The sequence below is a fragment of the Macrobrachium nipponense genome, chromosome 26 (assembly GCF_015104395.2).
Source record: "Macrobrachium nipponense isolate FS-2020 chromosome 26, ASM1510439v2, whole genome shotgun sequence".
NCBI lineage: Eukaryota > Metazoa > Arthropoda > Malacostraca > Decapoda > Palaemonidae > Macrobrachium > Macrobrachium nipponense.
In genome coordinates this window covers 21543205-21570349 of record NC_087215.1, presented here as the reverse complement: position 1 = coordinate 21570349, position 27145 = coordinate 21543205, and the positions used below count along the sequence as shown (strand labels likewise).

Genomic DNA, 27145 nt, shown 5'->3' with positions numbered 1-27145 from the left:
CTTCCTACGCTATCTCGCCGGCCTTCAACCCTGCATATGAGGCTCAAGGCTACACTCAGCCGAGAGGTAGGGCGAGAGGTTACTTTCGTCAACGTGGCGCAGGAAGGGGTTACGAGGAGCAGACAGTTCAGAGGAGGGCGTGGTGGCCAAACCCGCCCATCAACAATGAGGCTCCCCAGGTAGGAGGGAGGCTGTTCCTCTTCCGCCACAGGTGGGGGTTCAGCAATTGGGCACAGAGCATAGTGTCCAAAGGATTGGGCTGGAGTTGGATCAAAGATCCTCCTCCAATCAAATCATTCCATCAGATACCGTCAAAGGAATTGACAGATTACGCGGAAGAACTCCTTCAGAAAGGAGCTATTGCGAGAGTCAAACATCTAAAATTTCAAGGTCGCTTATTCAGCGTGCCAAAGAAAGGCTCAACAAAAAGAAGGGTAATCTTAGACTTGTCAAAGCTAAACTCTTTCATTCGTTGCGACAAGTTCAAGATGCTTACCCTCTCGCAAGTAAGGACCTTACTTCCGCGTGGAGCCGTCACATGCTCCATCGATCTTACAGACGCATACTATCATATCCCTATAGCCAGGCACTTCCGCCCATTCCTAGGATTCAGGCTAGGAAATCAAACATTCTCATTCAAAGTGATGCCCTTCGGTCTGAATGTAGCCCCCAGGGTATTCACAAAAATAGCAGAAGTGGTTGTTCAACAATTGAGAGCTCAGGGAATCATGGTAGCAGCATACCTCGACGATTGGTTGATCTGGGCACCAACAGTCGAGGAATGTCTCAAAGCCACCAAAAAGGTAGTTCACTTTCTGGAACATCTGGGGTTTCAGATAAACAAAACGAAATCCAGACTTACTCCGGAATCTCGTTTTCAGTGGCTAGGAATCCAATGGGATTTGTCTTCCCACAATCTGTCAATTCCAGTGGCCAAACGGAAGGAAATAGCAAAATCTGTCAGACAATTTCTCAAATGCAAGCAAACGTCAAGAAGAAACCAGGAGAGAATCCTAGGGTCTCTTCAGTTTGCTTCGGTAACGGATATCCTTCTGAAAGCAAGGCTGAAAGATATAAATCGAATTTGGCGGTCAAGAGCAAACTCCAAATATCGAGACAAGTTGTTCAAGTAATCCCACAGATCCTCCGCAAACCCAACTACGGCCTTGGTCAAAAGTAAAGAACTTAGCCAAGAAGTACCCCTTCAATATCCCCTCCCAGTGTTAACCATTCACACGGATGCAATCCCTGTCCGGGTGGGGGGGATACTCTCAGTTCAAACAGGTTCAGGGGACTTGGTCAGTTCAATTTCGCCAGCTCCACATAAACGTGTTGGAAGCAATGGCAGTATTTCTTACTCTGAAGAGACTGCTTCCCCCGAAGAAGTCTCATCTAAGGCTAGTTTTGGACAGTGCAGTAGTAGTTCATTGCATCAACAGAGGAGGGTCAAATCCAAGCATGTGAAATCATGTCATGATAGCCATCTTTGCCCTAGCAAACAAACACAAATGGCATCTGTCTGCCACTCACCTGGCAGGAGTAAGGAATGTGATAGCAGACGCCCCTGTCCCGGTCAGTTCCTCTGGAATCAGAGTGGTCTCTGGACGACGGGTCATTCCAGTGGGTAGGCCGGAGAGTCCCAGTCTTCAAGTGGATCTCTTCGCCTCACAAGCGAACCACAAGCTCCCTTGCTATGTGGCCCCCAACCTGGATCCTCTGGCTTATGCCACGGACGCCCTGTCGTTGGATTGGAATCAGTGGAGGAGAATTTATTTTTATTTTTCCTCCAGTGAATCTTCTCTTGAAGGTCCTAAGCAAAACTAAGGTCTTTCAAAGGGATAGTAGCTCTGATTGCTCCGGACTGGCCCAAGAGCAACTGGTATCCTCTCCTTCTGGAATTGGGTCTCCGACCTCAACGGATCCCCAATCCCAAGCTATCACAATCAGTACAAATGAGGACTGTGTTCGCTTCCTCAGGAATTCTCCAGACCCTAACTTTATGGACTTCATGAAGTTTGCGGCTAATAAAGATGCTGATATTGACCCACAGAATATTCTCTTCCTAGAATCAGATAAGAGAGAGTCAACCATTAGACAATATGACTCAGCTGTTAAAAAATTAGCATCTTTCTTGAGAGAATCGAACACTACAACCATGACAGTTAATTTGGCTATATCCTTTTTCAGGTCCTTGTTTGAAAGGTTTAGCAGCTAGCACGATTACCACTCATAAATCGGCTTTGAAGAAAATCTTTCAAGTAGGTTTTCAGATAGATCTGACTGAATCTTATTTCACATCTATCTCTAAAGCCTGTGCTAGACTTAGACCTTCTCAGAGGCCTACTACAGTTTCATGGTTCTTGAATGATGTCCTCAAACTAGCTTCAGATACTGAAACACTCATCCTTTGTACATTCATAATGCTCCTGAGGAAGACATTATTCTTATTAAGCCTAGCCTCAGGAGCCAGAATTTCAGAACTGTCGGCTCTATCCAGGGATGCGGGTCATGTGGAATTCCTCCCATCAGGAGAAGTTCTACTTGCTCCGGATCGTAGCTTTTAGCCAAAAATGGGGAGGATCCTATTGCAAGGTGGGCTCCTTGGAAGGTTATCCCACTTCCACAGGATCCTTCTCTCTGCCCAGTATCAACTCTTAGAGCCTTTCTATCTCGTACTTCTTCAAGATCCTCAGGTGCTCTCTTCATGAAGAAAAAGGTGGTACCTTGTCAGTAAAAGGTATTAGACAACAAATCCTTTACTTCATTAAGCAAGCCAACCTGAGTCATTCCCAAAAGCACATGATATCAGGGGAGTAGCCACCTCGATTAATTATTTTCAACATATGAATTTTGAGGATCTTAAAAAGTATACTGGATGGAAATCCCCGACAGTCTTTAAACGACATTATTTAAAGTCCTTGGAATCTTTAAAGTTTTCAGCAGTAGCAGCGGGAAACATAGTTTCCCCTGATACTGTATAGTAGTTGTAGTATAGATCCAGGTCTCCTTTCTACCTACATCAGCCAACATGCCTCACCCTATCGCCAGGCTACTCGAATATCATAGCCTTAGCCGTTGAATCATATAGTGGATTGTCCCTTATTTTTTTTGCTAGGGACATCCACACTTGTACTGATAATGTACTTCAGTGTACCTACCCTATTTTTATGCTAGGTAGGACACAATATGTTTGTATATATTCACCATTTTGTATTTATGATGAACTTCAGTGTACCTACCCTTATTTTTATGCTAGGGTGAGGACACAATGTGTTTGTATATATTTTGCAATACTTGTATTAATGATGGATTTCAGTGTACCTACCTTATTTTTATGCTAGGTATGGGACACATGAGTTTGTATATTTTGTAATTTTGTTAAGTAAATCCCCCTTTTTCTTTATATTACATGCATCACTGTAATTTACTGTAATTACCATTTAAGTACTTTAAGATTACTAACGTTCTATTATTTTACTGTTTAGTATAAGTTAGTTTAAGTGCTTAGTTTGTATGCTGTAATTGATTTACTTATATTATATCCATCATTTTACGCTGTTTTTCATTGTCCCTTTTTTCCATCTTGTCTGTTTCTCTGGTACTCTTTCATAGGCCGACACGAGCTGAGCCCAGAAAAGGGATTTTGACGAAGGAAAAATCTATTTCTGGGTGATTGGCTCGTGTCGCCCTATGAAACCCCCCCTTTATGGTTTGTTTCCCCCCCTTGCAGGACAAGATGTATTTAGTTGTTTTAATTAAGGATGTCCGCTAGGGGCGCTGCTGTCCGTGGCGTCCTCTAGTAGTAGTAGTAGAGGCTGCATCGCCCGTTGGTATCAGCTCTCTCTTGGGGGATTCTGATAGGAAGTTCTAATTGGTGTTTGTCTCGTGGTAGTGTTCCACACTCGCCCCTATTATCATACCGACACTTCTTTTTAAGAGTGAGCGAGTCAGTTTTACTGACATTTTCTTAATTTTGTTTTTCTCTGGTAATTTTAGGCTAATTTTACCTAGAAAGAATGATATTAAGGATCCTTTCATAGGGCGACACGAGCCAATCACCCAGAAATAGATTTTTCCTTCGTCAAAATCCCTTTTTTCCTAACTATACAAACCTGAGGTCCTTTTACACATAGCCCCACCTCATGCCACCCCTCACTCTGCAGTTTTTGCTTGGGCCAAAAGCAAAAGTGATTTGTTTACCTCCCAGTCGCGCGCGCGCGCCTGTCGACAAGCAGTTAACTACCGAACCCCTTGTTCGAAAGCTTACGACCTATCCAGCTGCCGCTAGTACCTTCTATTGTAAAAGGACCTCAGGTTTGTATAGTTAGGAAAAATGCAATTTTGGACAAATTGTCATTTTTAACCCTTTGGGTATCTTGAAAATGACGTAACCTGCATTTTGATTGAGCTTTTCATTACAAAACCTCCAAATTTTGACCTTTCTGACTTTTGGGACCTATATTAAAGTTCCTGTCATCATTGGACTTGTGACCGCAAACCCAACGTTTGCTGTAACCCAGGAAATAATTTTTGATGAATGTACTGTTTGAAGAGCAATGTAACCTCTGATTGACGTAAGCCAAGTCTGACATAACCCTGTATGATGGCTTGAAGTCAACCCTTGATAATTAATTACCTGTCCTAACCCTTTTTACACCTCTATGCAATTGAACTTTTTTTAACCACAGCTCTTAAAATTTCAGAACACATATCAACCTGATGTACAAAGTATAATGCAATCATTTTCATGAACAATGTATTTAACCATAATTGTTGCTTTCAAAGAATGTTTTAATTCCGTGTGTACCTGTTATTCACTACATACATAAGTTTAATTACTCCTCATTTAACTAAACTTAGAATTTCCAAGCACCGGTTTACTAGGTGAACAAAGAATAGTTTCATTTTAACAAAAAATGCATTTTTAGAATATAAAATTAACATTAAGTTTACTGCATTTGCATCACAGTATGTAACTGTACAGTATAAAGGAAATTTTAAAGGAAAGACTTTGGGCTCATACTTACAAAAGCATAGATACAAAGATTTAGATTTAAAGTACTGGCTCTCTCTCAGGTAGAAAGCACATGTTAATAAAGAAACTTGAGCATTCTTAGAGCAGGGCATGTGTTGTCAGTTTCTCTGGAAATAATGGACCCACCCATTCCACTAGTCTCAGCATTTGCTGTTTTGCACTTTATTATTCCATTTGTTGTAAAATGTATTTATTTTTTCAGAGTTGGACATAGATTAGTAACAAAATCCAGTATGCTAAAGTCCATTTAGTTGGCGTACTACTGTAACCCTAACTTTCTTGAATCGGGTGCCAAGTTTGATTTTTTTTTTTTTTTTTTTTCATACCAGTTGAGATAACATGACTACCAGTACTACTTGGCTACATATGTTTGTTCCTTTGTATGGTATCAGCAGCCTTATACATGTAGTTTTTCTGGCACTTGTCAGTCATTTTTAGTCATATTTGAAGAGGTTTTTCTGTACCTTACACTCTGATAAAAGAAATGATATGAGTTATAGTTTCAGCTAACATGGATCAGAGCTCAACTTTGTGTATCCATCGTACAAGGTAGGGCTACTAATATATTATAGGCAGAAGTTGGATGTGGGGCCAAAGTTGGCTGCATATGGTGTGCTGTGCTTGGAAGTGTCGCAGTTTACAAACTGTAATAAGCCATCCTCATGAAAACAGTTGGTATACACAAACAATTATTGTGAGAAATGCATAGAACACAATACAATACAAACAGTTGGAATATAGTATGTATTAATTGAGAAAGTAGTAAAATATATGACATATAATTGCCTTATGAATAATTGAAGTTAATTCATAGACTAAGATTCTCAGATTAATCATGATTAGCCAACCAAGCAGTCAGAGATAAGAGTTCAGTTTTTCTACATCAGACAAACTTAGTTTTGCAGACTTGAAAGGCTAACTATACAATTATTATTGATGCTGAGGTTACAGCAGCAGTTGTAATTTGTTAGACTAGGTTGATTTGCTCAACCAACCACTATGACATGGACCATGGCCACGGGCTTCGCTGATTAACTTTGTTTATCGGTTAGGTTATGTTTTGCAGCAGTTGCAGTAAAGGTTAGCTTAAGCTGCATTAGGCTAATGTGCAAAGCTAGCCACCAAGGTGTGGACTAGGCTTGGGTAGCATTCTGTGACTCTTAAACTGATATCTTTGCAGAATTGGGAGCAGATAACTAGAGTAGTACTTTTCTGGGAAAGTTTTGATATATGTTTAGATGAAAAGTATCTTCATGCATTGTTTCATATAGGCTATAGTAGATTCACATCAACCGTGCATCTGATGTCTAGGCCCGTCCCGTACGATGCTCCTGATTGGCTGTTGATAAGCCAATCAAAGGGCTGGAGACTGTCTCTTGAGAGAGTTCACATAGGCAGGATATATGTTCCACCTCTCCAGAGGGATACTTTTGAAATACGTATCCCTCAGGAGAGGTAGAACATACTTCCTGCCTATGTGAACTCCCAAGAGAGACCAAGAGTTTCCAGCCTTGTAATTGGCTTATCAAAAGCCAATCAGGAGCGTCGTAAGGGATTGGCCTAGACATCAGATGCACGGTTGTTGTGATTCTACTATAGCTGTGCTAAATATACTGTACTGTGCAATTCTTGTTAATTTTTTTTATTTAATTTAATATAAGATTTAGGTGAAAGATATGGGAATAAATTACATTCTTGATATACATATTTACTAAACACTGTGCTGCATTTCATTAAACACAGTAATTCTTTGCAGGTCATCTCCATTTTGAGAAGGAACATATCCAGAAACTGTGTTGGAAACTAAACTAAGTACCTCAACAGAAGAACAAGATGTTTCAGATGTGTATTAGAAGACTTTCATCTTTAAGTGTGAGAAAACCTTGGACAGTAAAATTGCCCAAACGGTTAGAGGGAGGAAGAATAGAAAAGTGGGGTATGTATTTTTGTAGAGAATTGATAACCCTTTGCAAAACAGGTAGTTAGTGTGTAGTACGTACATACCTGTTTACTTTGCATAGGTCTTCTGATTTCTCCATATATATGTTATTGTTGTTTACATATGTCATTTTGTAGGTAAAATATAAAATGTTAAAAAATGAACTCTAAGGATTGGAAAATATTTCTGTAGCTGTTAGGTTATATAAAATGATTGAATAACCTACAGTTCAGGTACTGTATAAGGAGAGATTCTGGTATTTCTTTTAAGAGTTTTGTGTTATTTTTTATAGGTAATTACTGGATGGGAGTTGCACAGGACTATAAAGAAGTTTCTGTCGATATAGCAAAGTCCTGTAGAGAAAGACCAATCAAAGCGTCATTTTATTTATCTCGTAAGTATGCTACTGTACTTTATTAATGCACAAAATCATTTTAAAGGCAAGAAAACTTGTCTGTCAACTCGTATTTTAGTAAGTACAAACCAGTTTTGTAATTCTTATGATTACCATAAAAAAGTCCTGATGGTTATTTATTGGTTTTTAATCTCGAACTAGAATGACAGGAAGTTCAACTTTGGGTAGAAGAGTTCTTCAGTTAGCTTTTACCTCTGCTTGCTGCAGTATCTTGTACTGCTCTCTGTTTTCTTTACAGTTTTATATTTTATTTTTAAGATGTTATAGTGGCTTATAAGGCAATTAAAAATTCAAAGCAAGTAAAGCAGCAATGTCCAAATGTTCAAAACCTATTTGATGAAAATAGGAAACAAAAAATAAATTGGCATCGCTAAATTTTACATTAACGTGTTAACTTTTATCCCCGGCTCACTTACTGGTTCTGGAGATTGATTGGTTGTAGGGACTACTAAAACTGGCATCACAACATCTGGGCACTGGTTTTAGAGGTTCTTACAGTTTATCTAAGGGAAAGCCCCTTCAAATTGAGCCAAGCCATAAGAAATAAAGAACTGACGTGTAGAACTTGTTCGCTAAAGAATCCTATAACGTTTAATTTAGGGGCAAAGTTTGGGAGATAGGATGCTTATGTGCTTGTGATTGAGACTTATTGCACCTTAGGCACATGATGTTGCAACCTTTGATGACTGACCCAGCTTCATTAAAGATATATACAGATAAGGCTTCACATTTGTATATGTAGACTAAGAAAAATACAATATCTTAAAAATTTTCAATTTAGGTAACTTAATCTTACTGTTGCTTTTATTATGTACAAACACTATAGTGGTGTACAAACACTATAGTAGCTTAATTTTAGTGGAATTTAGGGTTTTATAAATGAATATTAATAGTTTTTTTATTCATGTTTAACAATGTGTTTTTCAAGCTTTCTCCTCAGTAAATTACATTTTTGTACATGAACTTCCCTGGCAGATATATACTTAGCTATAGTCTCCGACGTTCCCGACAGAATTTCAAATCTCGCGGCACAGCGACAGGTAGGTCAGGTGGTCTACCTTACCCGCCGCTGGGTGGCGGGTGTACGAACCAATCCCCCTTGCTTGTCAGATTTTTCTCTGTCGCGGGACGATAACAACTGTTGTCGGTTCTTCTCGATAGTTTTTCGATTCTCGCTTGCCTGGAATTAATTTGGACTCTTTTGGTGACGTATTCGCTCTGTTTGGCTTGGCATACGCTAATTGTGGACCGTTTTGATTTTTATTTGGATTTTCTTTAACAATGTCTGACCTAGATTCAGTAGCTAAAACTTTTGTTTTGTTTAGGGTTTGTGTGATTGAAGGATGTAAGGTGAGGTTGCCGAAAGCTTGGTTGACCCTCACACGGTTTGCATGAAATGCAGGGGAATGAATGTTCTTTTGCTACCCTTGTAGTGAATGTAAGGTGTTGAATGAAGAAGAATATAAGGCTCTCTCTTCTTATGTTAGGAAGTTGGAACGTGATAGAGTACGTAAGGCTTCCTCTAGAAGTTCTAGTAGGTCTAGAATGAGTGAGTTGGTTGTGGATCCTAATACTAATGTAGAAGTAGAACCTTCTCTCCAAGTTGCAGCCCCTGCTCCCCGCACCGAAGCCGAAATTCGTCTTCGGAGGCGGCGGCTTTAAGAGCCACGATTCCATCTATGGATCAGAAGTTCGTCAGTTAGAAGGTAAGGAGAGTGTTAGTGATCAGTGCAGTGTCCCCAGTGTTGTGGAGGGTGCGTCTGACTGGCTCCTTAGTGCCTCTAGGCCTAGACCTCTTCCAGACTCCCAGTTCCAGTGGAGTAGGAAAGTCGAAAGCCGCAAGAGGGCTAGGGAGAACCCCCACCGGTCAGGCGTCCCTCGCAGATCTTGAACTATGCTCCCAGGCTGCCTCGGATCGCTACAAGGAGCTCCTACGCCAATGCTTCTCCTCTTCGTTGTCTCCTCTCCGAAGAGAGGTTGGAACTCCCCTGGATGCGTCGTGCCCATTGAAGTCCTTTGGCTTCTAGTCCGGAGGTTTTCCCGAAGAATCGTCGTTGGAGGCGAAGAAACCCAGGAGATCCTGTGATCGTTCTTCTTCTCGCGCCCCTCGTTCTGCGCCTGGTTCCGAGGAAGAACAGCAAGATTCTCCTACTAGAGTACTTGCGGGACTTCAAGCTCAGATCACGGCGCTGGCAGACTCTAGCCTTTAGTTGTTCCGACACGGCATACAAACCTTTGGTCCTTTTACAATAGGAAGGTACTAGCGGCAGCTGGATAGGTCGTAAGCTTTCGAACAAGGGGTTCGGTAGTTAACTGCTTGTCCGACAGGCGCGCGCGCGCGACTGGTAGGTAAACAAACCACTTTTGCTTTCGGCCTGCTGGCGTGTGGACGTGTACATCGCTCTCTGCCCGCTTTCATCGTCGTTGGCTTTCGCATGGTTGTGTTTTTCTTTTTCTATTTAGCTAGTGAAACTGAATTGTAAGTACAATCATTTCATATTTATTTCCATTGAATTCAAGTGTGAATTAAAGGATCTTGGTTTCACCACGCCCTCCGATTACCCGAGTGCCGGGACTGAAGGGCGTAAGTGCGGGAATTCATTTTCCCAGAAATGATCCTCGTATTGTGTATGCTCGGTGCCGAGGGCGGGAGCGCTCGCTCCGAGCGTATATTTGGGTTGGAAATGTGTAGATGAAAATCGTAAGTAAGTGCTCTTTTCATTTATATTTTTTTGACCTGTATGCCCGTTGCCGAGCGAATGCGCTCGGCACGGAAACTTATTCTGTATGGAAGTGGAATCGCAAGTACAGTATTCTTTTTCATTTTCATATATTTATTTTGATTGTAGCAATACTCATTTTGGATCAGTTTCCGAGCTTACCCGGAAATTGATCCTTTCCCCTTTTTATTTGAATGAAGTGAAATCGCAAGTGCAGTTCTTTTTCATTTTCATATTTTATTGAGATTGCATTGTTTATTGGGATCAATGTTTCCGCTATTTCCCGGGAATTGATCCTTCCCCTTTTTATTTGTATGAAGTGAAATCGCAAGCGCAGTATTCTTTTTTCATTTTCATATTTTTTTTTGATTGCATCAATTCATTATGGATCAAGGTTTCCATAAACCTTGATCCATAAAGGTAAGGAATGGATCCTTTTACCCTTGCGCTCGGTACCGAGGGCGCAAATGCGCTCGATCCGAGCCCTTATTCATTGTGAAGTGAATCGTAATGCAAGATGCTTTTTCATTTTATTCCTTATTATTGATTGCATCAATATTTATTTGGTTCAAGTTCCGCTCAGTCAGGGATTTGATCCTTATGCCCTTGCATTCGGGCCGATGGCACGATTGCTCTCGGGCTCTTATATTGTTGTTGGGTACATGGGTGCTGTGCGGGGGGTGGTAACCGAGAACCCCCACCCCCCCCGCTCAGCTCCCACAGATGGCCCTTCCCCTTGGGGGGGGGGGAGGTTATCGGCGTTCTTCTCCTCGCCCGATCCGTCGAGCGCGGGGGAGGGCGCTCGGTGCCCGATGTACAATTGTATTCGGGGTCTTCCACTCGTTCGGAGAGGGCTCACCCCCCCGCGCGAGGGGACTTCCCCCCCACTAATCGCTACTACTGTTATTTCCGCAGGTGCTACTGCCACGAGGGTGGACCTTGGTGAGGTATGGGCGTCCTTCCATTTGCAGGGCGTGCTAGTGTCCAGGGGCTGCGGTTCTATGTCTGGGCCTACTGCGGTCACCCATGGAGTGGTGACCACGCTCCAGGTGACGACGTCCCTCCTCACCTGGTGTACTCGCCTCACGTGGTAACAGTCTTGCCTACAGCCGCTGTGAAGTGCCGTTCGCCGTACCGAGAGGGGGGCGTGCCGCCGCCGCTCGTGGTTGCCGCGCTGCAGCGACCACACTTCCGCTGCCCTAGAGCTCGCCCCTGGACCTGCCGCCGGTACCAGGATGTTGCTGGCTGCTGCTCCCCTTCCTGTGTTTCCGGTGCTGCCTGCCGTACCTGCCGATTCTGGGCTAACTGTCCACATGCAGTTGCTGCTCTGGCTTGTCCCTGCCGTTTGCCTGCGCTGGCTTGTCCCTGCCGTTGCCTGCGCTGGCTGTCCCCTAGCCGATGCTGTGGCTGGCTGGTGGCCTGCCTGTTCCTGAGATGCCCATACCTGCTGATGTCGTCCCTGTTCGTGGTGGTACTACCCCAGACTTTGGTCTGTCTGTACAGGTGCGTCCGGGCCCTGTGGCTTCGGCTACACAGCCCCGGCTCCGCCCTGGATAGCAGATCTTACGTCTGTCCTGAGGAAGCTGACGAAGAAGAGGAGGAAGGTGTCGTCGTCGTCGTCTTCATCTTCTTCATCGTCGTCGGCTGCCGCCTCTTCCCCTTCGACTTCTAAGGCTTCACAGCCGAGGAAGAAGAAGGTTGCCTCCTCCCTCCTAAGAAGTCTACCTCTGGAGCTTCTCGGGACCCGTCTCACCTACTCGGTGGGACGGGAGGGTTCCTTCCGCTGGTCCTCCTGCTCCTTCGGGAGCGGGGCCCGTCTCTTCTTCCGCAAGGAAGAAGACTACGGGACCAGAGGGGTACCGGCTAACACCGGTAGGTACTTCCTCGCCTGGTGTCAGTGGTTCTGCCAACTGCATCAGGGTCCGTCTCGGCCTCTCGTTCGCGGGAGGTACCGAGTGTACGGTCGCCTACCAGCGACCGTGCAGCCAGGAACCAGACCTCTGAGTCCGCTCAGCGTCAGGTTCACGGCACGGGGCGGAAGACTGTGACAGCCGCTCACGCGACTCTCACCAGACCAGCTCTCACTCTCGCGGCGAACAGCTGGCTACCCGGGGACGTGACGGTCCACGACCGGCCACGGGCTGAGGCTGGGAAGAGGTCCTCCCGTTCGCCGGGGTTGCCAGCCACGGCTGGAAACCAGCGACGTGACGTGCCGTGAGGACAAGCACCGGTCTCACTGTGACAGTGGAGCCTGCAGGTCGCCTGACCGTCGCTCTCACAGAGAGCGATCGGGTACGGCAACCAGCACCAGCTCATCTGACACTCGAGATCGGGGCCGCTGTGCTCAGTCCAGCCGTTCTCCACAGCGAGACGGTTCGACCAGGCCTGCAGCTCGATCGCCACCGCGGGTTGACGATCGCCTGCAGCCCTCCAAGCCTGCTGGTTCTGCCAGCGAGCGACGAGGGAGCGTCAGGTCTGCCTCTCCCGTACCTTCAACCTCCTCGGGTTACACCGGGAGGAGCGAGGTATTGAGGAGTGATCGTGAGGGGTGCGCCCCTCATGATCCCACCACGACGCCCTACGTGCCAGGCACGGTTCTTGGACCGGCCAGGACGTATGCGCAAGTGGATGGGGAAGACCGAGAGGGCTGTCGCTGTTCCCCTTCTTAGGAGGAAGGTTCTCGGAATATGCTCTTGTTCGAAGGGCTTAACGGTCCCACTCTGCAAGATGCTGTGACTTCCGAGATCTAGAGGAACTTTGCCGAGGTTATGGCGCTGATTCGTCAGCACAACGACCTTGGGGAAGGATCGCCGCTCCCACCAGCAGAGCCACGTCTCGGCTCGAGTCGTTTTGGGGCCCGAGAGGGAACCCAAATCGACGGTGGGTCTGCCGCGATCGGAGCTTGCCGACTGTGTTGAACCAGGTAGTCTCTCGTCTCCGGACAAGAAGGCTCTCTCAGTTCTGGCCGGTCGAACAAGCTACTTCACTTCCTCTACTGCGACAGAGGCGTTTCTACGTGTCTTCGGACACCGTATTTGAATACCCCTTCGGTCCTCCTGGGGTTTCGACCTCGACGAGGACTGGAATGAGTCGGAGGACGGTATCGGCTCTCTCCTGTCAGGTGTCGATCAGCCCCACCCAGACGACGTTCACAGTGGCGGCAGACCCTTACCTACAGTATGAGTTCGTAACCCTCCTCGGGGGAAAACGTTTTTCTCCTTGACGATACGTTTTCCCAGGCTCTGAGAGGCCATCGCCGTAAGGCGATGGCTGCTCCTTTTCTTCTCCAACTGCTAGTTCCGCTGGGAAGGCGAGCCATATCCAATTCCTCCCCCATTCCCTCTCTCCTTACGGCTACGAGGGAAAGGGGAGGGATCCTACAGAGATTTCTCTGTAATGATCCCACGTTAGGGGCTGCGCTACCGGGGGACCTTCGGGTCCTACCTGACGTAAGCCCCGGTTGTTGAGGAGGGATCCTGCCCCTTTCTCGATTCCTACGGGAATCGAGAGGACCACCAGCCGATATCGTTTGACGAATTTTGTGGGGGGTTTCGCAGAGTGCTTAGAATTCTACTGAATTTCTAGCGCACTCAGAGTGTTCGAGTTTTTTACGATCTCCAAACACTTAGGCGAGACCACGTCCAAAGTGAGCGAGAATCCCCGATAATTGTTACACGATAATCGGGAACCTCGCTTATGCTCGAATTCCTGTAATTTTCATAGCATTTGGAAGAAGACTGCTGCTGAAAGAAGAGTATCTCACAGTAGGCGTTTAACCTGGAATAGAGAAGAACGGACGGGAACTTCCAGTTTGGCTTGAACTATCGTCTTCGGTATTCTGTTCACCATTGAAGCTTTCCTTTGGGAAAGACTTCTCCTTCACTCTCTTGACTAGAGAACGAAGGTGGTCGATCTCCAATCCTTATTCTCATTCCTCGAGGGGAAAAGAATTTAGGATGGAGGTCGTGGTACAGAACCTACAAATATACTACGTATATTACCCTCGCGACATGATTCTTTTAACAGTTGAATTGTCCGGGGGGTAGGCGCATACCGTAGTTAACTCTACGGTTTGTGACCGAGACGAATTGTATCTTAATTGAACTGTAACTCGGGGTTGCCTGCAACCTCCCAGCAGTTATCAGTTTCGATTTTAGATACTTGGTATTGTCATGACAACACCAAATCAGCTTTTGTATTTACCGAAATCCGTTTCGGTTAAATATAATTGCTCGAGCGTATTCTTTATGCTCGATGGTTCTAGCCGAACGCATTCCTTCGTGGAATAATGGATTACCTGGCAACTCAGGATGACGAGTCACCGAGAGCTACTGCGTATTGAACTGCCTGATAGCGGTCTCAGTATCAGCTAGGTCTCGGAGATGCACGGTCGGTTACGTCTCTCTCTCCCTGGTTTGATTGACTACCGAACCGTATCTCTGCCCAACAATCATGGACTTAGGTCTCTGATTAACGGGGATTCTCGCAATAATGAAGGACCATCTACTGCTGTGACGCTCGATTTCATCGCCTTCGACATTGCGAGAATTTTCAACAGAGATATCTCTTGGACTCTTTCATTTTTCTGTTTACCGCACGGTAACAGAAGTCTGTACTAGTCAACCGCTGCATCGCACCGCGATAATGCGAATGATTTTTTGCAGACATCTGAGTTTGTCTTCAAAATATCTCGTATTCGTAGGTGTGCAATTATTCATTGCTCGCCCCGAATATTAACAGATATGTCAGAAGACATCGCCTACTCTCCGACCTGACACCTCTACTTCCAAATGTTCAGCCCATGAGAAGCAGTTCTTCAGGCAGTATTTCCCTGTCTTCATTACTGAAAGCGCTCCGCTTTTATTGCAACTACGATCCTCACCGGACAGCAATGAATAGCGTTAGCTTCTCTCGGTTCAGCTGTGAAGACGTAGGTTGCATTTTCTGTACACCTCGTCTTCAACGACACATAGTGTTGTTTTCTCCTTAGCCAGAATAAACATACTATGAGTTTTCATCTTGCCCATCAAGGACCTCGGTCTCTAAAAGGCAAGTGACTTTCGCCTGTTGGGCACATGCCTTAAGAGAGTCATCACCTTGCCTTCTGGCATCGGTGACGAACAAATTATTTGTTTAGTTCTTGCTTGGCATAACCCTTTTAAGGCGAAGGTCACGTGGACTTGCTCGGGTGCTTGGACAACTTGCCTCCTACCGAACGCAGTCAGTCGGCAGCTGTCGGAGCGCCCAAGTCTGTTACGAACTTCGCTGTGGACTTAGTTCGGTTGTTCCATAACAATCTTTTCTTCGTCCTAACGGCTTGTCACAGTACCCATACCATCGACACCCAACATTGAGTGTCGGTGTCCTATCCACTACCGAGAACAACAACTTCGCTGCAGACGGATAGACCAGTATGGGTACAGGACATCACCGAGTTGAGAAGAGGGATAGGTCATACGACCATTCCCTTCTTTTCCTCTGAGGTAATTGCATGACTTTTCCTGCGAAGTCAAGCATCCAGGGGATGGGGATTCGTGACGCTCGATTTCGTACCGAATTCGTAGCGAAGACTCTGAACCCTTCGGTTCCTGACGATCGGTTTAGAGTCCTTCACAATCCCCCCCCTCCCTAATGGACTTCACCGCCTTCGATGCGAAGGAGATGCTGCTTTGTCCTGTGAAAGCGCGACCGCGCTTTCTGAAGAAACTCGACATCCCAGGCTGAGTGTTGAAGACTCTTCGTCAGCACCAAGATGACCTAGAAGTACACTCCCTCGAGTTACACAAGAAACTTCTCCGTGGCGCAGGTACTGAAGGCAGGGGTCTGGTACAACCAGACCACCGGCACCTCCTTCTACCTTTTGGATATTGCCCACAGGTCCTTGGATCGTTTTCCTTAGGACCCGTGGTGGCTGCTCAACACGTTGTCTAGCTAACCCAGACCCTAGCAGGCTGAACAGCATCGAGTCCTGGTGTGACTGTAAGAATAGATAAGTGAATGAGAGAGTGACTGGCTTCTCTTCCTATCTTTTTCTCCCCCTCTACCTGTGGGTAGTAGGGATACGGTCATCACCTTGCTGGATAAGGACGAGATGCCGGTGAGCTACTCGACAGAGCCCCATCCTATCCCTTTCACTAGGGATGGGAGCGAATATCCACCACTTCCTCCTACAAGGGGGGGGAAGTGGATGCCAACAAGAGACAAACCATAACTTTTGTTGCCTCTTGCAAATAGGAACTTGTTCTTGTTTGCTGGTACGAAGAGATACGCTTGCCTCTCTCTTAGTACTTGGTCCAGAGGTCTGACCATTGATCCTGCGGTGCACACTCCCGATCAATCGGACAGAGGCTTGGATCCCTCCCTCGCTCTTACGACCCCAGGGAGGCATTCCAAGGTTGGGCGAACACCAGTCTGTTCACAAAGACTCAGATTCCTCCCACCAAGAAGTGAGTCTTCCTATTGTAAAAGGACCGAAGGTTTGTATGCCGTGTCGGAACAAATGACAATTTGTCCAAAATTGCATTTTTCCTAACTATACAAACCTGAGGTCCTTTTACACATAGCCCCACCTCATGCCACCCCTCACTCTGCAGTTTTTTGCTTGGGCCAAAAGCAAAAGTGATTTGTTTACCTACCAGTCGCGCGCGCGCCCGGCCTGTCGGACAAGCAGTTAACTACCGAACCCCTTGTCGAAAGCTTACGACGACCTATCCAGCTGCCGCTAGTACTTTCCTATTGTAAAAGGACCTCAGGTTTGTATAGTTAGGAAAAATGCAATTTTGGACAAATTGTCATATCGCGTAGGAAGAAAGACGTTTCTCTTCCGATCAAGAGATCTAGGCGCCGCTCTTCAGAGGATCGTTCTCCTCTATTTAGGCGGTCTCCTTCATATGGGGAGTTTTCGTATAAAGGTAAAAGGTAGGGGTTCACATGAGCGCCCCAGCGTCTCCTGGCTCTCTTTCGGCTTCAAGGTGCAAAGCCACTCGGTCGGACACTATATGGAGAAAGAAGTTTTTTCTCCAGATTGGATTCCCGCTTCCGGTAAGCGCTCTGCGCCTGCACATCACGCTATTTCTTCGACTCCCTCACGTGGGACTTCTCCTCAGGCAGCCTCAAGAACCTAGAAGGCGCCCTTCTACAAGTAGGCGTTCTTCTTCCAGATGTCGCTCTCATCGAGTTTCGGATCGTGCTTTGAGTAGACGTTTTTCTCCTGATCGTGACTTCTCTCCCTACAGACGTCAAGAGTCTGGTAGGAGCCGTGCACCTGATAGGCGTCCAGCTGTTAGCCGCTCCCCGCAAGGCAGGCGCCAAGAGCCTACTGCACGTCGATCTCTCCAGTAGGCGCTCGTCTCTTTTAAGGCGTCCTACTCCTGATTATTTCTCCTCGGGGCAGACAACAAGAGTCTTTTTAAGCGCCCTTCTCCGTGTAGGCACTCTCCCTCTTCTAGACGCACTATTCCTGACCGTTTCGTCTCTTGGTAGGCACCAAGAACCTCGCAAGCGCCCTTCTCCAGATAGGCGCTCGTTAGCTTTGAAGCGCCCTTCTCCTGATTGTTATCCACTTGTCAGAGGTCAAGAGTCTTGCAAGCAGCCTTCTCCTAGTAGGCGCATTTCTCCTTCCAGTCGAACTTCCGTTGATCGTACTCAACTGGACAAGAATAGAGAGCCACGCAAAGCGCTCTGCTCCCGATAGGCGCTCTGCTCCCGATAGGCGCTCTTCTCCTGGCAGCCGCTCGCCTCAGGATAGGCGCACAGAGTCTGGTAGGCGCTCGCCTCCTCGTAAGCGCCCTGTGGATGTATCCAGGTCTTCTCGAGTAGGAGCCCTACTCTCCTTCAGCTGAGATTCCGTCTACCTCGAAGAGGGAGTCTCATAGTAGACAATCCAGATCTTCTCATCGTTCTCCGGTGGATTTGAGCTCTTCTTCGAGAGGGTGCTCTCCAACCTCTCGCTCAGCTCCTACTAGGACCCCTTCGTCACCTAAGGATCTTCTGCGCTCTCCTCGACAAGACGTCCTAGACGGTTCTGATGAGGAACCGAACACTTCTGCTGCTGTGTCTTCTTACAAGAAGCTTACAGAGCTGCTCTTGCAAGTATTTGGGGATTCCCTTACTCCTACGGCTCCTCCTTCTCACTCACTTTTTTTCAACGGCAAAGACAGCGAAGAGTTCTTCATGTGTGAGATGAAGCCAACCCTTTCGATGAAGAAGGCACTGAGGAGTTTTGGTTCATGGATGGCTTCCAAAGAAGAAGCGGGGAAAACGATGTTCGCTTGCCCTCCTTCGAAGTTATCAGGACGCACTGGTTTCTGGTATGAAACAGGAGAGTCCTTGGGATTGGGTCTACCGTCTTCGGCTGATTCTGATTTTTCGGCACTGGTAGATTCCACGAGGAGACTGCCCTTAACTCTGCAAAGACGACTTGGGCAATGAATGAAGTAGACCACAGCTGAAAGGCATGTTTCAGAGTGCTGGAGGTCTTTAACTTCCTTGATTGGTCGTTGGGAGTCCTGGCCAGAAGATTGAACGTGCCAGAGTCTTTTTTCCTCCGGAGGATCTCATGTGTGTTTTGTCTTGTATGGGGCCGGGATCGTGAAGAAGAGGTCTGTATATTGTTCCTTTTTAACGAAGTCTGTCTCCCACGCCCAGAGGTCTTCTTTGCTGTTTGCTGCTCTGTCCGCTCAGTTGTTCCCTAAACATCTAGTTCAGGACATTTCTAGATTGCTTTCGGCTAAAGCCACCCAGGACCTTTTGGCCCAGTCGGCAAGAAAACCTCGCCCTTCCTTCCTTACCAAGGCTAAGAAGGAGAATCAAGTGCTCGAGAACCCTTTCGAGGGGCTTCTTCCTCCAGAACCTCTACGTTTAGAGGTTGTAGACCTTCAAGAAGAGGTAAGACTTTCGCCAAGTCAGTCAAAGCCCCCAAATAACTTGCAAGTCCTTCAAACAACGTGGTGCCAGACTCTTAGGAATTGGGGAAGTCTGGGCCCAGAAAGGGTGCGGATCCTTGGACCCTTTCAATTTTGAGGAGAGGTTACCTCATCCCTTTCGTCGCAAGACCTCCCTTGACGACCACCCCAAGGGAGTTGACGGCCAGGTACAGAGACCCCATCATGAATCAGCTCTCCATCTAGCAATAGAACAGATGCTGGAGAAGGAGGCTATCGAACTAGTGACAGACCATCGTTCATCAGGCTTCTACAACCGCCTTTTCCTAGTTCCGAAGTCCTCAGGGGGATGGAGATTCATGATGGGGGGGAAAATTTTTCAGTTCAGGGCTCTGTGTTTCGGCCTCTCGACGGCCCCTCAAGTGTTCACGGGGATCTTGAGAAACGTAGCTCAATGGCTTCATTTGAAAGGGGTGAGGATATCCATGTACCTCGACGATTGGCTGATAAGGGCCAATTCGAAGATCGTTGTTTGAAGGACTTGCAAGTAACACTAGAGTTGACGAAGGCGTTGGGACTTCTCGTCAATTTCAAGAAGTTGTCGCTAATTCCCGAACAAGAGTGTGTGTATCTCGGGATACAGATGAACTCTGAGTTTTATACATTCAACTTACCGGCAGATATATACAGCTATTACTCCGTCGTCCCGACAGAAATTCGAATTTCGCGGCACATGCGGCAGGTAGGTCAGGTGATCTACCCCCCCCCCGCCGCTGGTGGCGGGAATAGGAACCATACCGTTTTCTAATTATATTTTTTCTGTCGCTTGGAATGTAAACAACGTTTGCAGTTCCTCCTGATGATTTTCGTGTTTCATCGCCATCGATCGTCTGGGCTAACTTTTACAGGAAGTAATGGATCTTTGGTTCGGCATACGCTTTTGTTTAACTTTTAGTAATTTTTTTTGATAAAATTAACTTCGAAAATTTCGAAGATTAGTGATGTGTAACTACCGAAGTTTTCGGTAGACACTCATGCCACTTTCACGAAAAGTGAATTACTTATACTTTCATGAAAGGGAATTACTTATTTGTTCCGATACGTTATACAAAACCATCGGTCCTTTAACAATAGGAAGTAGCTAGCGGCAGCTGGAACGGTCGTAAGCTTCGAACAAGGGGAGAACGGTAGTTAACTGCTTGTCCGACAGTCGCGCGCGCGACTGGGAGGTAAACAAATCACTTTTGCTTTCGGCCGCGGTTGTGAAGGACTGTTCGTCATCGCTCTCTGCCCGCTTCATCGTCGTATGCTTTGTTTATATTGTGTTTTCTACTAATGGTTTGTTTGACTTGAAAATGAAACTGTAAGTACACTGTTTTCATTTTCATTACTTAATTATGAACCAACATGGGAGTTATCGCCGTAGATGCGGCGATTTCCTCTCTTTTCATGAATTGAACCCTTGAATTATGCCTCGGTGCCCGAGGGCGGGCGCGCTCGCAACCGAGTCATGTATTGTGGGCGAAAGTGTGTAATTGAAAAATGTAAGTACTCTTTTTCATTATATGTTTGCCCTGTGCGTTCGTTACCGAGAGTGTGTTTGCGCTCGGCACGAGCCTTTTAATTTGTATAATAGAATGCAATGAAAGTGGATTCGCAATTGCAATATTCTTTTCATTTCATTTATTTATTTGCAGAAATTTACTTTGGATCAATTTTTCGTTCTTACACGGGAATTGATCCTTACGATTTTTTTATGTGAAAATGAAATCGCAATTGCAGTATTCTGTTTCCTTTTCATATATATTTTATTATACATCATATTATTGGATCAAGTTTCGTTCTTACCCTGGGATTGATCCTTTTCCCCGTTAATGTTCTATGAAGTGAATCGCAGGGCAGTATTCTGTTTCATTTTCTATTACTTTTCACTGCTGTGCGGGGTAGGGGAAGCGAAGGTCTGCCAGGAAGTCGTCGGAAAGCTCTCCCGCGACTCCCTTGGTATCCGATTCTTCGTCTTCCATTCCTGCCCCCCGGCGCTCAGCTTCTTCGTTGTATTTTGTATTTGGGGTCTTCCTTGCGTTCGGGGTGGGGCATGTCTTCCCCCCGTGCGTGAGGGAACCCCTCTTACTAATCTATCTATGTTACCGCAGGTGCTACATCCGTGGGAGACGACCTTGGACAGGTATGGACCACCGCGGAGGCAGGGCGTGCCTAGCATCCACGGGCTGCTGCAGCGTCTAGCGAGGTCTGGGGCGGTCTCCACTACTACCACGGCCGCTTATGCTGCTCCCCCCCCTCCTGGTCTACACTCACCATGCTGTGTCGATGACGCCGTCTGCCGCTACTAGGGCCGCAGCCGTACCGAGGTGGGGTTGCCGCCGCCGCCTGTTTTCTTCGTGTTGCCTGCCCCAGACTTCCGCTGTTCCAGCAGCTCGCCCCGGGGGACCGGGCGCCAGGACCCAGGTTCCGCTGGCTGCCGATGATTCTACGAGGCGATCGCTGGGCCTGCCGTACCTGCCGCTGAGTGATTCCCGCTGTTGGCTTGGCTGTCCCTTCTGGGTCTACCGCTGCCGCTGTTCCTGCCGCTCCTGAGCTGGTTGCTGTTCCTGTCGCTCCTGGTTCCTGTGCCTGTCCATGCTGGTCCTGCCCACGGTGTGTCTTCCCCAGTCCCAGGTCCTTCCGGACAGGTGCAGTCGGGCCGTGTTGCTTCGGCAATAGCCCGGCTCCGGCCTGGATGGAGGACCTGACGACTGTCCTGCGTGAGCTGACGAGGAAGAGGAGAAGAGGAAGCTGTCATCTTCGTCTTCATCGTCTGCTGCTGCCTCTTCCCCTTCGACTTCTAAGGCCCATAAGCCGAAGAAGAAGAAGGCTGCCTTCCCCCCTAAGAAGTCTCCTTCGGGAACTTCTAAGGGCCCGTCCCACCTCGGTGGGACGGGGGGTCCTTCTGCTGGTCCTCCTGCTCCTTGTCGGGAGCGGGCCCGTCTCCCCTTCCGCAAGGAAGAGATAGACGGGGACCAGAGGAGTATCGGTTAGCTCTGGTACTTCCTCGCCTGGTGCTAGCGGCGATGCCGCTACGCCAGGTTCCGGCTCGGTCTCTCGTTCGCGAGAGATCCCGAGTGTACGTTCTCCCTCGGGAGACCGTGCAGCCAAGTTTCGGCGCCAGAGTTCGCTCGGCGCCAAGACGCGGCACGGAGCAGAAGGCTGGTGAGAGACGCTCAGGTGACTCTTGCCAGGCCAGCGGCCCGCTCTTTGCAGCGACCAACCAGCTGGTAACCCAGGGTTTTCCCCCCTAAGAAGGCATCCTTCGGGACCTTCTAAGGGCCCGTCTCGTCATCCGGCGATTCGGGGAGCTCTTCTGCTGGTCCTCCTGCTCCCTCGGGAACAGGGCCCGTCTTTTCTTCTACCAAGGAGAAGAAGACGGGGACCAGAGGAGTACCAGCTTCGGCTGGCACTTCCTCGCCTGGTTCTAGCGGTTCTGCCGCTAAACCAGGATCCGCCTCGGCTTCTCGTTAGCGAGAATGTACCGAGTGGACGGTCTCCCGCGGGAGACCGTCCAGCCAAAGTCTTGACGCCCGAGCTCGCTCGCCGTCAAGACCGAAGCGCGGAGCAGAAGACTGGCGAGAGTCGTGCAGACGACTCTCGTCAGGCCAGTGGACGCTCTCGCAGCGACCAGCTGGCTGCTCGGGTGTTGACGTGACGGTCGCTGACCAGCCACGAGTTGAGGCGAGGAAGGGGTCCCGCGGCCGTCGGTACCAGCCACGGCTGGTACCAGCGGCTCGACGCTCCGAGGAGGACGCTCGCCGGTCTCACCGCAACAGCGAACCTAGCAGGTCACCTGACGCCGCTCCCATCGGGACCGGGCGAAGATGAAGTAACCAGCAACAGCTCGCCTGACGCTAGAGATCAGCGTCGACGTTCTCAGCCGAGCCTCTCGCAGGCCATGGCGAGCGGCAAGGCTAGGCCTGCTGCTCGATCACCACCGCGGGTTGACGATCAGCAGCAGCCCTCCAAGCACGCTGGTCCTGCCAGCGAGCTTGGGGGGGCGTCAGGTCTGCCTCTCCTGTACCTTCAACCTCCTCGGCTACACCTGGAGGAGCGAGGTACCTATGAGTGATCGCGAGAGGTGCGCCGCTCGCGATCCCGCTATGACGCCGTATGGACCAGGCACGGTTCTAGGACCGACCAGGACATACGTGCAAGTAGCTGGAGGCGACCGTCAGGGGTCTGCCGCTTTTCCTCCTTCGGAAGGAGGAGTATCTCAGGGATCTGTTCTTGTTGGAAGGACTGGACGGTCCTACTCCGCAAGACGCGGTTACTCCCGAGATACAGAGGAAATTACAGAAGTCATTAAGCTGATTCGTCAGCATAATGACCTTGCGGAAGGATTGCCGCTCCCACAGCAGAGCCCACGTCTCTGCTCGAGTCGTTTTGGGGCCCGAGAGGGAACCCAAACCGACGGTGGGTCTGCCGCGATCGGAGCTTGCCGATTCTGTCTCGAACCAGAGTCTCTCGTCTCCGGACAAGAAGGCTCGCTCAGTTCTGGCCGGTCGATCAAGCTACTTCCACCTCCTCTACTGCGACAGCGCGTTTCTACGTGTCTTCGGACACCGTATTTAAATACTCCTTCGGTCCTCCTGAGAGGTTTCGACCTCGACGAGGACTGGAATGAGTCGGAGGACGGTATCGGCTCTCCCCCGTCAGTGTCGATCAGCCCCACCCACCAGAACGACGTTCACAGTGGCGGCAGACCTTACCTACAGTGAGAGTTCGTAACCCTCCGCTGGGGGAAAACGTTTTCATTCCTGACGATACGTTTTTCCCAGACTCTGAGAGACCATCGCCGCAAGGCGATGGCTGCTCCTATTCTTCTCCAACTGCTAGTTCCACTGGGAAGGCGAGCGAGTATCCAATTCCTCCCCCATTCCCTCTCTCCTTACGGCTACGAGGGAAAGGGGAGGGATCCTACAGAGATTTCTCTGTAGGATCCCACGTTCGGGACTGCGCTACCGGGGGGGACCTTCGGGTCCTACCTGACGTAAGCCCCGGTCGTTGAGGAGGGATCCTGCCCCATTCTCGATTTCTACGGGAATCGAGAGGACCACCAGCCGATATCGTTTGACGAATTCGGTGGGGGTTTCGCAGACTGCTTAGAATTCTAAGGAATTTCTAGCGATTCAGAGTGTTCGAGTTTTTTTACGATCTCCAAACACTTAGGCGAGACCACGGTCTAAAGTGAGCGAGACGAGAATCCCCGATGTTACATGATAATCGGGAACCTCGCCTATGCTCAAATTCCTGGAATTTCTAGCATTGGAAGAAGACTGCTGCTGAAAGAAACTATCTTACAGTAGGCGACCAACCTGGAATAGAGAAGATCGGACGGGAATATCCAGTTTGGCTTGAACTATCGTCTTAGTATTCTGTTCACCATTGAAGCTTCCTTCGAGGAAGACTTCTCCTTCACTCTTTGATAGAGATCGAAGGTGGTCGATCTCCAATCCTTATTTTGTTTTCTTGAAGGAAAGAATTTAGGGATAAGCGATCGTTGTTCAAGAAATCCTACAAATATACTACGTATATTAACCTCGCGACATGATTCTACTAAGCAGTTGAATTGTCCGAGGGGTAGGCGCATATCCTAGTTTATCTACGGATTGCGACTTAGAAGAGAAGTATTCTAATTGAACTGCAACTCGGGGTTGCCTGCAACCTCCCAGGAGTTTTCAGTTTCAATTTTATATACTTATGGTTTTGTCACGACAACACCATTTCAACTTTTATATTTACCGAAATTCGTTTCGCCTAAATATAATTGCTCGAGCATATCTTTTTATGCTCGGTAGTTCTAGCCGAACGCATTCCTTCATGGAATAATGGATTACATGGCAACTCAGGATGACGAGTCGGCGAGAGCTCAGGCTCAACTACTGCGTATTGAACTGCCTGACAGCAGCTCAGTATCAGCTGGGCCTCCGAGATGCACGGTCAGTTATGTCCTCTCTCTCCCCTGGTTTGATTGACTACCGAAACCGTATCTCTGCCCAACAATCATGGACTTAGGTCTCTGATTAATGGGGATTCTCGCAATAATGAAGGACCATCTACTGCTGTGACGCTAGATTCCATCGCCTTCGACATTGCGAGAATTTTCAATAGAGATATCTCTTGGACTCTTTCATCTTTCTGTTTACCCACACGGTAACAGAAGTCTGTACAGTCTCCCGCTGCATCGCACTGCGATAATGCGAATGATTTTGCAGACATCGAGTTTGTCTTCAAAATATCTCGTATTCGTAGGTGTACAATGTTCATTGTTCAACCCGAATTACGAGATGTGTCAGAAGACATCGCCTACTCTCCGACCTGACAGCTCTACTTCCAAATGTTCAGCCCATGAGAAGCAGTTCTTCAGGCGGCTTTTTCCCCTGTGTTTTCATTACTGAAGAACGCCCCGCTTTCATTGCAACTACGACTTCTCACCGGACAGCAATGAAATAGCGGTTAGCGTTTTCAGTCATTTGTAAGCACAGGTTATGAATCTTGAGAATCCTTCTCTCGATTCATCTGTGAAGACGTAGGTTGCATTCAATATCTACCTTCGTCTTCAACGGTACATAGTGTTGTTTCTCCTTAGCTGAGATTCAACACCATGAGATGTTTTACCTTCAGGGACCTCGGTCTCTAGAAGGCAATTGACTTTCGCCTGTTGGGCACATGCCTTAAGAGAATCATCACCTCGCTGTCTCGGCATTGGTGACAAACAAATACATTATTTGTTTGGGCTCTCGCATAACCCTTTAAAGGCGAAGGTCAAGTGACTTACTCGGATGCTTTGACACTTGCCTCCTACCGAACGCAGTCAGTCGGCAGCTGTCAGAGCGGCCGAGTCAGTTACGAACTACGCTGTTGACTTAGTTCGGTTGTTACAGAGCAATCATTACTTCGTTTTAATAGCTTGTCACAGTACCCATACCATTGACACCCACCATGGAGTGTCGGTGTCCTATCCACTACCGAGAACTTCGCTGCATGGGGATAGGAGGATGCGAGAGACTTCGTGGCAAACGGACAGACCAGTATGGGTACTGGACATCACCGAAGTAGAGAAGAGGGATAGGTCATGCGACTATTTCCTTCTTTTCCTCTGAGGAACTGCATGACTTCTCCTGCGAAGTTCAAAGCATCCCAGGGGATGGGGATCCGTGACGCTCGATTTCGTACCGAACTTCGTAGCGAAGACTCAGAACCCTTCGGTCCCTGACGATTGGTTCGAGTCGTTCACAATCCCCTCCCTAATGGACTTCACCGCCTTCGATGCGAAGGAGATGCTGCCTTGTCCCGCAAGAACTTCTCCGTGGCGCAGGTACTGAAGGCAGGGTCTGGTCAACCAGACCACATGCCCTTCCTTCTACCTTCGGGATATTGCCCACAGGTCCTTGGATCTTTTTCCTTGGGACCCGTGGTGGCTGCTCAACACGTTGTGTAGCGAACCCAGACCCTCGCAGGCTGAACAGCATCGAGTCCTGGTGTGACCATAAGAATGGATGAGTGAATGAGAGTGTGACTGGCTCCTCTTCCCATCTTTTTCTTCCCCTCTACCTGTGGTTTGAGGGACACGGTCGTCACCCTGCTGGATAAAGGACGAACAGATGCAGGTGATGCTACTCACAGAGAGCCCCATCCTATCCCGTTTCACTAGGGGATAGGAGCGTAATATTCCACCACTTCCTCCAACAAGGGGGAGGAAGTGGATGCCAGCTTGAGACAACCCATACTTTATGTTGCCTCTTGCAAACAGGAACAAGTTCTTGCTTGCTGGTAACGAAGAGATACGCTTGCCTCTCTCTTAGTACTCGCCCAGAGGTCTGACCATTGATCCTGCGGTGCACACCCCGATCAATCGGACAGAAGCTTGGATCCCTCCCTCGCTCTTACGACCAGGGAGGCATTCCAGGGATGGACGAACACCAGTCTGTTCATCAAAAGACTCAGATTCCTCCCACCAAGAAGTGAGTCTTCCCATTGTTAAAGGACCGATGGTTTGTATTACGTATCGGAACAAATGACAATTTGTCGAAAATTGCATTTTTTCCTAACTATACAAACCTGAGGTCCTTTACATATAGTCCCTCCTCATGCCCTCACTCTGCG

At 47.9% G+C, this 27145-nt stretch overlaps 2 protein-coding genes across 5 annotated transcripts in view; both read left to right on the top strand.

The window, feature by feature from the left end:
* The window catches only part of LOC135200052 (forkhead box protein G1-like), a 315222-nt gene that overhangs the window by 248192 nt on the left and 39885 nt on the right, over positions 1–27145 (top strand). The gene's annotated exons all lie outside the window — the stretch shown is intronic.
* LOC135200051 (mitochondrial import inner membrane translocase subunit Tim29-like) overlaps positions 6761–27145 on the top strand; it is a 40539-nt gene continuing 20154 nt past the window's right edge. For all 3 annotated transcript variants that reach the window (XM_064228298.1, XM_064228297.1, XM_064228296.1), the window contains exons 1-2: positions 6761–6971; positions 7267–7368. In XM_064228298.1, coding sequence (XP_064084368.1) covers positions 6869–6971; positions 7267–7368 — 205 coding nt within the window. In that variant the 5' untranslated portion in view covers positions 6761–6868. The remainder of the gene's footprint in view (positions 6972–7266; positions 7369–27145) is intronic.